General features: G+C 62.7%; 1 protein-coding gene across 9 annotated transcripts in view; it reads right to left on the reverse strand.

Annotated features, from left to right (window-relative positions):
- Positions 1–13,091, reverse strand: part of ADGRB1 (adhesion G protein-coupled receptor B1) — a 79,292-nt gene that overhangs the window by 40,128 nt on the left and 26,073 nt on the right. For all 9 annotated transcript variants that reach the window (XM_064476779.1, XM_064476783.1, XM_064476782.1 and 6 more), the window contains exons 7-17: positions 12,609–12,773; positions 12,135–12,299; positions 11,827–11,928; positions 10,372–10,478; positions 9,970–10,164; positions 9,729–9,797; positions 8,920–9,028; positions 5,747–5,890; positions 5,196–5,271; positions 4,987–5,089; positions 4,066–4,109 (exon numbers count right to left, since the gene is read on the reverse strand). In XM_064476779.1, coding sequence (XP_064332849.1) covers positions 4,066–4,109; positions 4,987–5,089; positions 5,196–5,271; positions 5,747–5,890; positions 8,920–9,028; positions 9,729–9,797; positions 9,970–10,164; positions 10,372–10,478; positions 11,827–11,928; positions 12,135–12,299; positions 12,609–12,773 — 1,279 coding nt within the window. The remainder of the gene's footprint in view (positions 1–4,065; positions 4,110–4,986; positions 5,090–5,195; positions 5,272–5,746; positions 5,891–8,919; positions 9,029–9,728; positions 9,798–9,969; positions 10,165–10,371; positions 10,479–11,826; positions 11,929–12,134; positions 12,300–12,608; positions 12,774–13,091) is intronic.

The following is a 13,091-nucleotide window of genomic DNA, read 5'->3' on the forward strand; positions in this document are numbered from 1 at the left end:
CATCATGCCCTCCACCAGCCAGTCCCAGTGTCTGCTCTCCCAGCTCAGTCAGGGTGCCAAGTGCCCACTAATTAGGGAAACCCTAACCCGACTGAACAGGAGCCTGTGCAGGACTTCTCAGAGCCTTAATAGTTGCTGTGCACATGGACTCAGGAGCACAGACATGGTGGGTATGGAACTCTGCGCTTCCTGGAGCCCATATGGGGTTGGCGTCAGGCAGAACACCCCCTGAAACGCTGGCACAGCAGGAGGAGCACCGTGGAGGGTGTCTGGCCCAGGCCTGGCCTGTACTGAGGTCCCTACGCTGGGCCTCACCTCCACCGTGTTCAAGTGAGGGCAGAGTAGGTGACTTCTAAGGATCTTGCCAGCTCTGACTTTTGCGCTCCAGGTAACTCTGTTTTATTCATTTTTAAAATGGAAACTGCAAAACACGTGCAGCTGCCATGAGCGAAAGACCCAGGGAGCTGTCCGATCAGAACCACAGGACGGAACTCCCCGGGTGTGCTCCTGGCCCTCCTTGACCCCGGCACCAGCCCATCCCTCCTGGGGCCGCCCCCCACCTGAACACCCAGGAACTCTGCAAAGACCCCCTTCCCTCCCCGACAGCCCTGCTCCCAAGGCCCTCACTGCCGCTGACCAGGCTGGGGCAGGGCTGTGGGGTGGGGGATGGGGCCCTGGGCCCTGATGGGAGCAGTCACCTCAAGTGGACACGTTGAGCCCGTGTGTGCAAATGTGTGCATGCAACTGGGGGCGAGGCAGGCAGAGGGTCTGCGCTGTGGGTGCAAACCGCTGACTCACACTTTCCAAGACGGGCGTGTCACATGGCAGACGGCTGCGTGCGGCTGGAAGAGGGGGCGGCCCTCCAAGCACATACCACTTGCGCAATTGCACACAAATGTGCACAAGTGACTCCAGATGAGACACGGCATCAGGGCTCAGTGTATGACCAGGGGCAGGACCCAAGAGTCTGACCAGTGACCAGGACCAGCGCTCAGTCTGAGTCTGGAATCTAGGCTCTATCAGTGACCAGGGACAGAGTCGTGGATCACAGTCATAGATCAAAAGATCAACTACTACTCAGATGATGGTCACGTCACTGATGGCTCTCAGCCCCCAGTGGCCCCCCAAACACAGAATTCTGCAGACATGTGAGAACCTTTCTCATCCAAACACACACAAACATAGGTACACGACAGCACAGACCCAATCTCTGGGCTCACTGGTGGAAGCAGACCTGGGGCCCTGTCCCTGGTCCCCATTTCAGGAAAGGCTTGGCTCCTCTGAGCCCACTTATGTGAGGAGTGGCCCCACCTGGGCATGGATGGAGGTTCTGTCCAGCACAGGGAGGAGCAGAGGGGGGAATGGTGGGGGACAGGCAGAGACAGCCCCTCCCTCCCCTTCCACTGCCCCTTCCCTGGCCCCGGCTTTCAGCCTCTGGCCCTCCCTCAGGCTGCCCAGTTCTGGATCAGATACTGCAGTCCCCATCCTGAACTGGACCACAGTCCTTTCGGAGCCTCAGTTTCCCCAGAGGTAAGAGGCACAGTTAGCTGGGCTCCTAGGACTGAACAGGGAGTTTGCGGGCAGAATGTGTTCTGGGGCACCTTCCCGCTCTCCTCAGAGCCCTGGGCCCAGGCACAGGGACCCTAACAGTCCCATCCCTTCAGAGGTGACCAGGGGTGGGCAGCGGGTGGGCCGCCTACTCTTGAGGCGGAATCTGTGGCCAGTGGTGAGCACCCCATGGACCTGGTTGCAGACCACTCCCTGCCCCCGACTCTGTCCCCACCCACAAGCAGGCAGACTCTGGTCCCAGGGATGGGAGGCTGAGGCTCCCAGAGGGTGGACTCTGCCCCAGGCCACGCAGCCCTGGGACCGCAAACTTGACACTCACTCGGCTGGCCAGGCGGCTCGCAGCCTGCTGCCTTGTTGGGGGGCCAAGGGGATGGGCCCACCTTCCTGGGAAGCGATTTACCACCAAGATCTTGAAACTGTCCAGGGGACTCAATGCCAAAGAAACAATCAGAAATGTGGGCAGAGCTGTCCGAGCAAGGGTGCTGGGCTGCTGGGTGAACGGGCATCCTCAGGGGGCTGCGGGCAGCCTCCGAACAGCCCCTGGGAGGGCTTCTGGGCTGTGGGGAGAGGCTTGTGTCTACATCAGGGGCCAGATAAGATGGACCTGTAGCTGCAGTGTAACTTCCCATGGTGGCCACAGGGGCCAGCCTGGGTCCTGAGAGCACACGGGCCCTCTTTCTTGTTTTTTATTTTTTCACCCTTTTTTGATACTCCACTTTGTACAAAGATCTTGGGTCATTTGCAAAGCCCAGAGAAAGGCAGTTGACAGCAACCAAAGCCAGAGGGCCAGTTTCCCAAGGCACCGGGGTCCGCCCAGCTCTTCCCCAGCCCCAGCCCCAGCCCCAGAGTTGGAAAGGGCAGTGGAGTCTGCCACATGGCCCCGGATGCTCCCACCACAGAGCCCTTGCACTGCCTGTTCCTTCTGCCAAGATGCTTGTCCCCAGACACCCACGTGCACAGTGCTGTCAGGCCTCTGCTCAAGCACCACCCCAGAGAGGCTGCCGTGACCTCCCCTGCAAGGCTCCTCGCCCCGCCTGCCGTGCAGTCCGCTGGCTCCACTTCCCGGCCTGTGGCGTGACCTGCCAGTTCCACAGGGATCCACGTGCACCCACTTTCCCATCCCTCCTCACTGGGGATTGGAGGAGGCTGAGGTCTTGAGTGATTACTGACCATGGACAAGGCAGTCCTCCTAGAGCAGTGCCTTGTGGGTGGTCAGTAATCACTGAAGCCCGGATGGTGGGTGGATGGGTGGGTAGGTGGATGAGTGAGTGGATGGGTGGATAGCCAAGTGGCTGGATGGATAGAAGGTGGGTGGATGGATGGCTGAGTGGGTGGGTAGATGCATGGGGGATGGACAGGTGGATGGAGGACGGATGGGTGATAGTCACTTCTCTCCCCGACAGCTCCCGTAGTGCCCAACACAGCCCTACAGACTGGCCCCACGCCCCGCGCACCTCCCCCGGCGCTCCTGCGCCCAACCAGCCTCCTCTCCAGCTGCCTACTCGTCCTGGCCTGGCATTCCTCCTGTACCTATCAACTTCCACACTTTTGCTCAAAGTGTGCTTCTGCCTAAACTGCTCCCTCCCATTCTCTGCCAGAAAAACACCTCCTCCTCTAGGGTCAGCCACTGCGGCCCCCCCCCCCGATCTCCCTGACACACCTCTGTCACTGCACCGCCCCCAGCATGAGGGACTTGCCACACGAACCCCCAGGCCTGCAGTCTGGCCTGGGGACTGGCGGAGCCAGGGCTGAGGGAGGCAGGTGGTGACAATGGCACACAGCTCTCTGACCACACCCGCCCCAATGGACACCAAACCTCTGCGGGGAAGGCCCAGGCCCCACCAGGCCCATCTGGCCCAATGGGATCAGTTCGCCAGGCTTTCCTCACCCTGTCTCCTCAAATTCTGATTTCCTCACATCTAGATGCTGCCCCCACTTTGGGGCCTTTGCACAAACTCTGCCCTGTGACTGTGTGAGCACCCCACCTGTCCCTTCGCCTCCCTTTGTCCGGGAGGACACCTGGCTCTGGGCACCCATGCCAGGCCCTGTGACTCCCAGTCACAGCCCGGCCAGTCCAGCCCAGTGTCCTGGGCCCACTGGTTCCTGCTGCAGCACCTGACGTGCTGGTGCTACCGCTGGACAAGGGACTGGGCACAGGACCCTGGGAGCCCCCACGTCTGCTTCCCGTCTGATCACTCAGGGTCTCACCCCGCTGCCCCAGTCCTTGGCAGTGCTCCTGCAAAGCCAAACCATCTGCCTGTCACCTGGCTGGCGTGGGAGTTGGGGGGCACTGTGGACTTCCCTGGGAGGGGTGGGAGGCCGGCTGGGTGGGCCCCCTGTTGCCTCAGAGCCTGACCTGGGCAGGGAGAGACCGTGCAGGACAGACGGAGTAGGGGAGTCGGCGGCCCCCGGACCTGAAGCCTGCACCCCTCCCCTGCTGGGCCGGCCTCCCCTAAGCCCGAGGCCCCGGGGCCACAAAGCGCAGGTTGAACTCACAGGTCGGTCTCGTCCCAGAGGATACAGGTCTGGTTGGTGGTGCCCTGGGAGGAAGGGGGAGCAGTCAGACCACCTGCCACCCCATGAGCCACACCCGACCGTCACTGCGGGGCCCACCCTGTGCCGGGCGCTCTGCCTACCCCATTCCCGCAGAGACAGAGCTGGAGGAGGAGGAACTGAGACCCAGCGCGGGGGAAGGGACTGGCTCAGACCCCCAAGCCCTGCTGTGCGGCCTTGGGCAGCTGCTGTCCCCTCTCTGAGCCAGGCTGGGGAGCAGGGGCTGAAGCCCAGTTCTAGATTCCCTAATGGCCAGTCCAGCTTAATGCAAAACGGGGTAACAGGGAGAGCTTGGCTGGGGGCACAGGGAGGGCCTCAGAGAATGCCCCTGTTCTTCAGGCTGTGGTGTGACAACAGTGGGGGTTCCCACTTGGTAAGCGAGGGAGCCAAGGCCCAGAGAGGTTGAGCAAGGCCCAAGGCCACAGAGCGGGGAAGAGCAGGCCCGGCTCTTTCCACAGCCCTGTCCCGGGACTCGAGGCCTGGCGCTGCCCTGTCTCGGCCGGGCAGCCGGGCAGCTGCTGGCTCTCAGCTGGCCCCAGGAGTATCTGTCTGCCTGCTGCCCAGGAGCAGGGTGGGGGGCTCGTACGGCGGGGGTGGGCTCATTTCTCAGCAGAGGATGGTTCCCTCTTTCCCAGGGAACAGCCAGGCCGACGGGGCCAGGGGAGCAGTGGCATCGGACGCGGCCCTGCTGTGTGACCCTGGACAAGTCCTCTGCCAGCCTCAGTGTCCCCCACCCATCACCCGGGGGTAAAAGGAGCTCTCTCTGAAGGCCGACGTGAGGCCGAGACACGTGAGCATGCACACCACACGTGGGATCAGGCGGAGGGGACACGTGCACGTGGACATGCACACAAGGGCACTCACGTTGTACATGTGGGCGAACTCGATCTCCAGGGGTGTGAGCAGGGAGCGAGGTGGGGGCTTCACGGTCACGGAAATGACCTTGGAGTTCAGGACAGTCGTGTTCCTGGAGGGGGAGCCAGAGGGCTGTGTCGGGTTTGGGGACCCCTGCATGAACCCCCCACCTCCCCCTGGCCTGGCGTCTCCCCACCCCATGTGCCCGTGGCGCCCACCTCTGCAGGGCCAGGAAGCTGCCCAGGTTCCGGTAGAGCACGGTGCCCACCACGAACACGGACGAGTCGTCAGCCTCTGGAAGAGAGCACCGCTGGTTGCCCCCTCCCAGCCTGCCCCCAGGCCAGGACCCTGCTCCGGTGAGGGCAGTGCGTGTCCTCCAGAGGAGGCCCGGGCTCCGGGTCACATCCACCCCGACAGTGGATGCAGCCTGCAGTGGAGCTAGGGAGACTGCCTGGGTGCCCTCAGTGACTCCTGAGGGGACAGTTTCTCTTCTTGGGAACCAGAGTCACCTGCTGTGTGACTCCAGGTGAGACCCTTGCGCTCCCTGCAATGAGTCGGTCCACTGGCCATTCAGCCAAGGTTGCCTGGGAGCCTCCCAACACAGGGAGGGCAGGGAGGGCTTCCTGGAGGAGGCGGCAAGCTCAGGAACACTGAGAAGAAATGGAAGCCGCCCTAGCCCTTGAAGCAGCAGGACAGACTCCAGAAGAAACACCCCAGGGGAGTGGGCCTCAAGCCCTGGGGGCCCCTCCCACACCCCAAGGTCCCTCACCTGCCAGCCCCGTGGAGAAGACGCTCTTGGACACAGTGACCCTGTCCTCTGGCACTTTGGCCCAGTCACCCGTGGCTCGCCAGCCCTTCATGGGGAAGCTGATGTCTGTGGCTCCACTGGCCGGGAGCTTATGGATGCTGAGGACTAGTGGGTGGGCAGCGGGCGACAGACAACAGAGACAGACAGAGAGAGGGAGACAGAGACAGAAAGAGGTTTGGTGACAAGGAGCCTGGGAGCGGCCCAGGAGTCCAGAACCATCACGCGTGTGTGCTCGTGGCTCAGAGCAAGTGCAGGGGGCCTGGGGGCACCCGGTCAGGTGGCTGCCCGACACCAACCTCCCTACGAGGCCCAAGGCCACAGAGACTTCCTGGTACCTTCCAAGCCCTCAAATGACACTCCCCCAACCAAGCAGGAGTCCCCAGCCCCTGTGAGGACCCAGGCCTGGACTCAGCCCCAGAAGGTGCCAGAGGTGGGTTCTGCCATCAGGTTCGCATCCACAGGGAGTGGTGTCCACCTCAGTGCCCCTCCCTGGGACTCTGGAGCCCAGCCGTCCCCCCGGCTCTGATCTGTAAAAGGGACAGATACAGACCCCCCCCCCTTTACAGGGCTGGGGACTGTAAGGGGACAACAGATGGATGGGGATGCGAGGGGGACCTGGGAAGGAAGGTGCTGGTTGTGGAGAAGGGGCTGATGGGGACATAGCATGCTTGGGGATCAGCCAGAGCAGAGACAGCTAGTGGCGTCTGCAGTCTTTCCTCCCACCCTCCTGCTGAGGGGGCCCGGCCGGCCTCCTGAAGACCCTCAGCCCTGCTAGGCCCCAGCCAAGCTGCACCTGAAGACCCCAGCCCCAGTGGGCTCTCTCTGGCCCTGACCGAGGCATCCCCAGGGCGGAGTGGCAGACCGGCCTGGGGAGACAGATGGGGTGGGGGTCTCAACGTCTCTGAGCCCCTTCATTCCAGGCCCACCCACTCCAGGCAGACTCTGCTCCTTTCACCCAGAACCCACGGCCTGGGGCCAGGTCCGCACAGTGGGTGCCTTAGGTGTGGGGTGAAGGGGGCAGACCATGGGAACCAGCCTCACCTGCCCCGCTGTCACCTGGCCCTCCCCCGTCGTTGGGGCCTCTCCTCGACAAAGTCCCATCCCCCAGCCGACTCCCACCTTGGCGCCTTTGCTCACGCAGTGCCTGGCCCACACATTCTCGCCCCTCCAGGACTGGCCTCCTGGCGGCACCCTCCTTCTCCTGCAGACCACGCCCTCCCTGCACCCGTGTGCTCAGTGCTGGGGCCCAGGGCGTCTTCCCTGCAAGAGGCCTTGGGGACAGGGATGGGCCCCCTCTCTGGGTGCCCAGCCCAGCAGGAGGCTGGCCCTCTGTCGCTGAGCACCTCACCAGTGACAGAACAGGTGAGCAAATTCATCACGCCGCAGGTCTCCGAGCACCGACCGTGTGCCCGGGATGGTTCTAATGCTGTGGACGCAGAAGAGGGAGACAGGCCCTCTCCCGGAGCTGACGCGCAGCTGGGGAGACAGTGACCCGAGCAGAGAAGAAAATAGGTGGTCTGTGGGGCAGTGATGACCCCTGGGGGGGCGTACTTCCAAACAGGTGGTCAGGAAGTCTGCCCTGAGGAGGTGGCCTCTGGAGACAGACCTGGAGGTCAGGCTGCTTGGACTCCTGGGGTAAGTGTTCCAGCAGCAGGATGTAGGAAGTGTGTGGGTGTGTGGGGTGCACAGGGTGTGTGGGGGCATGAGGGCGTGTGGAGTGTGTGGGGTGCAGGGGGTGTACGGGGTGTACTGGATTGGATGGGTCATGAGGGGTGATGGGGAGGAGTCCAGGGCTTCCTTTGGTGACAAAGAGCTGGCCCTGAATGACAATCAGTTCAGGACAGGTTCCCTGGAGGCAGGAGGTCAGTCGGGGGCACGCAGCCCAGGCCTGAGTGCCCCTCCAGGGCCGGTAGGTGATGCCGGGCGTCCTGGGAGCCAACCTCCACAGTGAGAGCCTGCAGCGGCCACTCCCGCGCAGCCGCACGGAAGCCCTCCCCTCTCTGGGCCACCCCCACCTCACCTAGAGAAAGGGCCCAGTCAGCCCAGTGGGAAGGGAAGGGCGGGTAAGTCCCCCCCAGCCAGCCTGGAGCCACCGCTGACCCCACTTGCCAGGTGACCTCCAATAGCACCAGACCTCCTGGTCCGAGTCTCCCAGCTGTGGGATGACGGCTGTGCCCACCCCCTGGCCTCAGGGGCCTCCCCCTCTCTCACCCAGCTCTGGGCTCCTGAGCGCTAAGGCAGACAGACAGTGGCCAGGGCTCTGGGAACCTCCAGCTTAGCAAACCCCCGACCCGGCCCAGGCCCGTCCCCAGGGTTGTGCTAACACAGCGCAGCTGACACAGGGCGTGTCACTAGAGGTCCAAGTCCCTCTACAAGGGAGGTGGCCATCTCCCTCCCGGGTGCCGTGTGGACCACAGTCGGTCCAGTGCCCACTACTGGGCTCCCCACTATGAGGAGGAGCCCTGACAATGGAGGGTGTCTGGGGTGGTGCCCTGAAACAGGGAGGACTTGACAAATGTGGCTCAAGAGAGCTATTTAAGGGGACACTGGTGGTCACCACTAAATACAGCTGTTGCAAGTGCTCGCGCGCCCTGCTTACCTCCCAGGCCCCAGCCCGTGCCCTGCTCTCTACCCACCATGAGGCCAGCACTGCCGCCTTCCCATGTGAGAGGCACGGTCAGTGCCCCAGAGCTGGGTGGAGACCAGGCTCCTCTGACAAGGTGCCCTGGGAGTGGAGGGCGACACAATCCTGCCTTCAAATCTCCAAGGCCAGCCCAGCACAGAGAAGGCACTGGGGGTGACACGTGGAAGTGGGGCCCAGCCCCAAGGAGGTGCAAGCAAGGGGTTGGCTGTGGCCTGGGGGTCCTGGTGTGCCCCATGATTCAAGGTCTCCAGGACCTTCTCTTGGTCTAAGCGCCCCCACACCAACCCCCTCTCAGGGGCACATGGGACCATTGTCAGGAGACTCAGGTCTGTGCACCTGAGAGCACTGAGATCATCTTAGAGCTGGGTCCGGGGGGCCCGCAGAGGGGGTCTGGCCACTGCCTGTTTAAAGATGAGGAAACAGGCCCAAGGGCCCTACCCAGGGCTGCGGAACAGGGGCGTGGGGGTTGGTGGAGCGAGGGTGGGCTTACCCAGGTTGTCTGTCACCTGGTATGCGTCCCGCAAGTCCTTCATGCGGAAGCCGATGACATCCACGAAGTCCTCCACCAGCCGGAACAGCTCCTTGGCGTTGGGGCCCATCTGGGGAGAGGAGGGGGTCAGGGATCCTCGGAGATGGTGGGGAGCCCCACCGAGAATGCCAACCACCAGAGCTGAGTGCCACTGGAGGCGCCTGCACCCCAGTGGAGACACATGATCTCCTTCCTCCTGCCTCCTCCTGCCTCCTCCTCTCATCTGGTCCCTCTTTGTCAGGGTCCTGTCGCTCCCTCCCTAGCGTCGCAAGGCTCTGGACCTGACTCAGGGAGCAGAGTCGGGACCTCTGAGACTCCATCGGCATTTTGCAGACAAGAACATGGAGCCCAGAAGGGAGGGGAGGGGGGTGGAGGTCTCTGGGCTCCACAGCCCTCGCCCAGGGTGCTGCCCTGGGCACCGGAGCAGTGGCAGCCTCCAGGTCAGTCTGGGAGGAAGGGAGGTGGATGGCTCTCTCCAGATGAGAAGGAACCGCCACATCCCGGTCACCCGAATGCACACCACATGGCCAACATGTTTTCTCACACCCCGCCCTGAGCCTCACGCAGTGAGCCACTGTCCTCAGACAGATGGGGAGACTGGGACTCAGAAGGACAAAGAACTTCCTCAGAGTCACAAGACTGGCCGAGGCCGTGCTGGGATTTGCACCCAAGATCCCACCCTGGTCTGGCCTGGGGCTCAGGACAGCACCAGGGACGCCTGTCTTCATCCTGCTACTCCGACTCCAAGGGCCCCAGACTGGGGTCCGTACCAGCTGGGCCTCCTCCCACTTGTCCCGGTTCTCCTCCGCCAGCAGGTTGCTGATGATCTGGACAAAGTTCTGGAAAGAAGAGGAAGGAGGGCCAGTGGGCAGAGGATAAGTCACCAGAATCAGGGCTCAGTGTGTGGCAGGGTTGGGTCTCAGAGCGTGAGCAGCGTCAGGGCTCAGTGTGTGATCAAGGTCAGAGCTCAGTCTAAGGCTGGGGTGGAGGACTGCCCTCCTGAGCGCCCACCTGCACGTCCCCAGGGGTGGGGCTGTAGTACGCTCTCCGGAAGATCTCGGTCATGTTCCTCAGGACATCGATGGTGGAGAGCAAGTCCCCACTGTAGCTGGTCCCGTCCTGGGAGATCTCCACCAGCGTCTGGATGACCTCGGAGACCCCCTCCCCGGGCAGTCCGCGCTGAGCCTTTGCTAGGTGCTCCCGGGTCTGGGAAGATGGAGGGGGTGGGTGCATGACTTGCAGGTATCAGGGACCTCCCACCCCCAGAAGGTCCTCTGCAGCCCCCAGTCATGACCATAGCTGACTCATGTCCACAGAGTGTGCCACTGGGGACACATGGTTCTATCGGGGACGTAGGACAGAGGAGGGAGAGATGGGTGGGGGCAGGGTAGGAGACCCCAGGCCCGGCCTCACCATCATCTGGATGTTTCGGTAGTCAATGGAGACACAGCGGATGTAGGTTGGGGGCTCCCAGTAGGCAATACCCTCCTCATCCAGCTCACAGCGTCGCAAGATGAGGCCTGGGGAAATGGAAGGTCAGCTCTGTCTCCTGATTCTCAGGTGGCGCCCACCTCCAGCACAGGAGTCCCACCCATGGCTCCCAGGATGGAACCCTCCAGCCTCAGGAGCAGGAAGTTGCCCGTGGCCTCATTCTAAACTGAGCCGGCCCAGGGGACAGGCCTCCCTTGGTTTCTTTCATTCAAAACATTTCTGCGCAGATGCTCCAGGTCAGGCACTGTGCCAGGTCCTGGGACCCGGCGGGAACCAAACCTTCAGGGACACACCTGCGTGGAGGCAGAGCCCTTGGCCAAGTGAGGGGCCCCAGCATTCAGTCCAGGGCCTCTCCTGGAGCCCCTTCCTACTCAGAGCCCCGGGGAAAACCAACAGCCGGGCGGGCTGTGCCCAGCTCCACCCATGGGGGCAGGGGACCCGCTGGCCTGGGTGTGCCGCAGACGCTGGGCAGCTCGGGGCCGACTGACATCAGGTGTTGACTGCCTTAAACACGCGCACAGCCTGTGTCCTAGAACTTACTCCCAGGGAACCAGGCACAGCTGCGCGCACACACGGCGGCGATGACCCCAAGGGACTGCCACAACCCTGTCACCCAACAGGAGCCACAGGGCAGGATAGGACACCTGCTCCACTGCATGGTGTAGAATCAAAACGAGGGAAAATACAGCACATCAGACAAAAGGCCAGAGAAGTCACACCATCCTGTGACCTGGGTTTTCTTCATTCTACTTCCCGGGATTTGCAAAATGCTATCTGGAACGTGTATTGCTTTATAAACAAAACACGGCAGGGGCGCTGCATCCACAGCCGGGAACACACAGCCCCCGCCAGGGGCAGGGGCCCTGGGGGCAGGGAGCCCACAATATGCTTGTTTTACAGAAAGAACACAAAGGCTCAGAGAGGCTCACTTCCTGAATGTTGCACACCAAACCAATGTCCAAAACTGCACGCACTCCTCAGGTAAGAGGGGCAAAGGAAACCAACCCTTTGAGGCGCCAAGCCGCTTCTGGGAGCCCTCTCTGCCTTTTCCATGCCCCTGTAACTCCACAGGGCTGCAAGGGGACTAAGGCCACCACGTTCAAAGCTGACTTCCCACTTACTGGCCCTGTCAGGGCTAGTGTGTTAACTTCTCCGCACCTCAGTTTCCCACGTGTCAATGGGCAGCTTCGTGGGGCATCGCACTAAAGGGCTTCATGCAGGCGCTGGCTCCTGGTGAACGCTCAGGACACGGTGGCCCTGGCTTTAGGGCACGGACTGCCTGAACACGGTCTGGGGCGCGTGCCCTGAGCCGACAGCTCCTTGGATGGGCATCTCAAGGACAGGAGTCCCCCACGACACCTGCCCCTCAGTCCTCACCTGTGGCATTGCGAGGACACCGGACTGCGGCCACCTCTCCAGCCGGGGTCTCCTTCCAGAGCACAGCACCGAAGCTGTCCTCGCCACAGATCTCATGGGGCTCTGCCAGGGGGCCAGGGACATGAGTGGGGGTGGGGACAGGAAGGGGGATGGACAGCTGGCAGCAGGGCCAGGAAGGCCAAGACCCCTCCAGGAAATCCACCGTCACAAGGGGAAGTCATTCCCCCAGGAGAGTGAAGCGCCAAGCCCACCCAGTCTCTCAGTATGCCCCTCCCCAGAGTCCAGTTGTTGGGTGGAGGGACACTCACCAGGACACCGCTGGGCACTGCATTGCCGGTACTCATCTTGGGGGCCCTGGCAGGCTGCTCCCCCAAAGAAGGGCCCCAAGCAGGCACGCTCCCGCCGCTGTGTGCCACCCCCACACGTGACACTGCATCCGCCCCACGACGCCCAGGCCTGCCACTTCCCATCCACTGTGGGATGCCGCCACACACAGAGGTGAGTGCAGGTACAGGAGCCACAGGATGCAGACACAGAGACGTAGGGGCAGGAAGCCGTGAGAAGAAAGAAATTGAGACCCCGGGAGGGGAAGCCAGAGCTCAGCTTGATACAGGATAAAACACATGCCTCACATGCACTGGTCCCCCACCATCACCGCACTGTCCCCTGCATCCCCAGGGACACTGCAAGGACCCATGATGAGCCCCCATGGGGTCTCGCTCCTCCCTCATGGCTCATACCCACCAGGTCCCCCACCCACAGGTCCTTGGCACGGCCCTGACCTGGGCACTGCTGCAGGAAGCAGTCTCGAGTTTCCACCCAGTGGCCCTGGCATTCAGCACCCCCGTACGAAGGCCCGTTGCACTCCCTCGTGCGCTGCTGCCGGCCCTGGGAGCAGCTGGCAGAGCACGTGCTCCAGCTGGACCACTCGTTCCAGTTTCCATCCACTGCCCGGCCCGGGGGAAGGAAGGGGACAGGAAGCCGGCATGAACACCCAAGGCCTACACCCACCACCCAGCCCGGGGCACAGGTGTCAACACCCCTGGGGACGTGCCACATGCCTGCCTCAGGCCCACCATCTCAACACACATGGTACATGAGTAGCATGCCCCAGGGTCTCTGATCTCTAGCCTGATCACAGCCTGAGGTTCCCGCCTCTGAGCACCCCAGCAGGCGGGTCTGCGTGGGCAAACCTGGGCTCCTGGGGCTGGCCAGGGACCCGCTGGGCCCTTCTTTTCCCTCCCCAGTCCCCCCTACCCCCACCC

Source organism: Camelus dromedarius, chromosome 20, assembly GCF_036321535.1.
Source record: "Camelus dromedarius isolate mCamDro1 chromosome 20, mCamDro1.pat, whole genome shotgun sequence".
In the NCBI taxonomy this organism is placed as follows: domain Eukaryota; kingdom Metazoa; phylum Chordata; class Mammalia; order Artiodactyla; family Camelidae; genus Camelus; species Camelus dromedarius.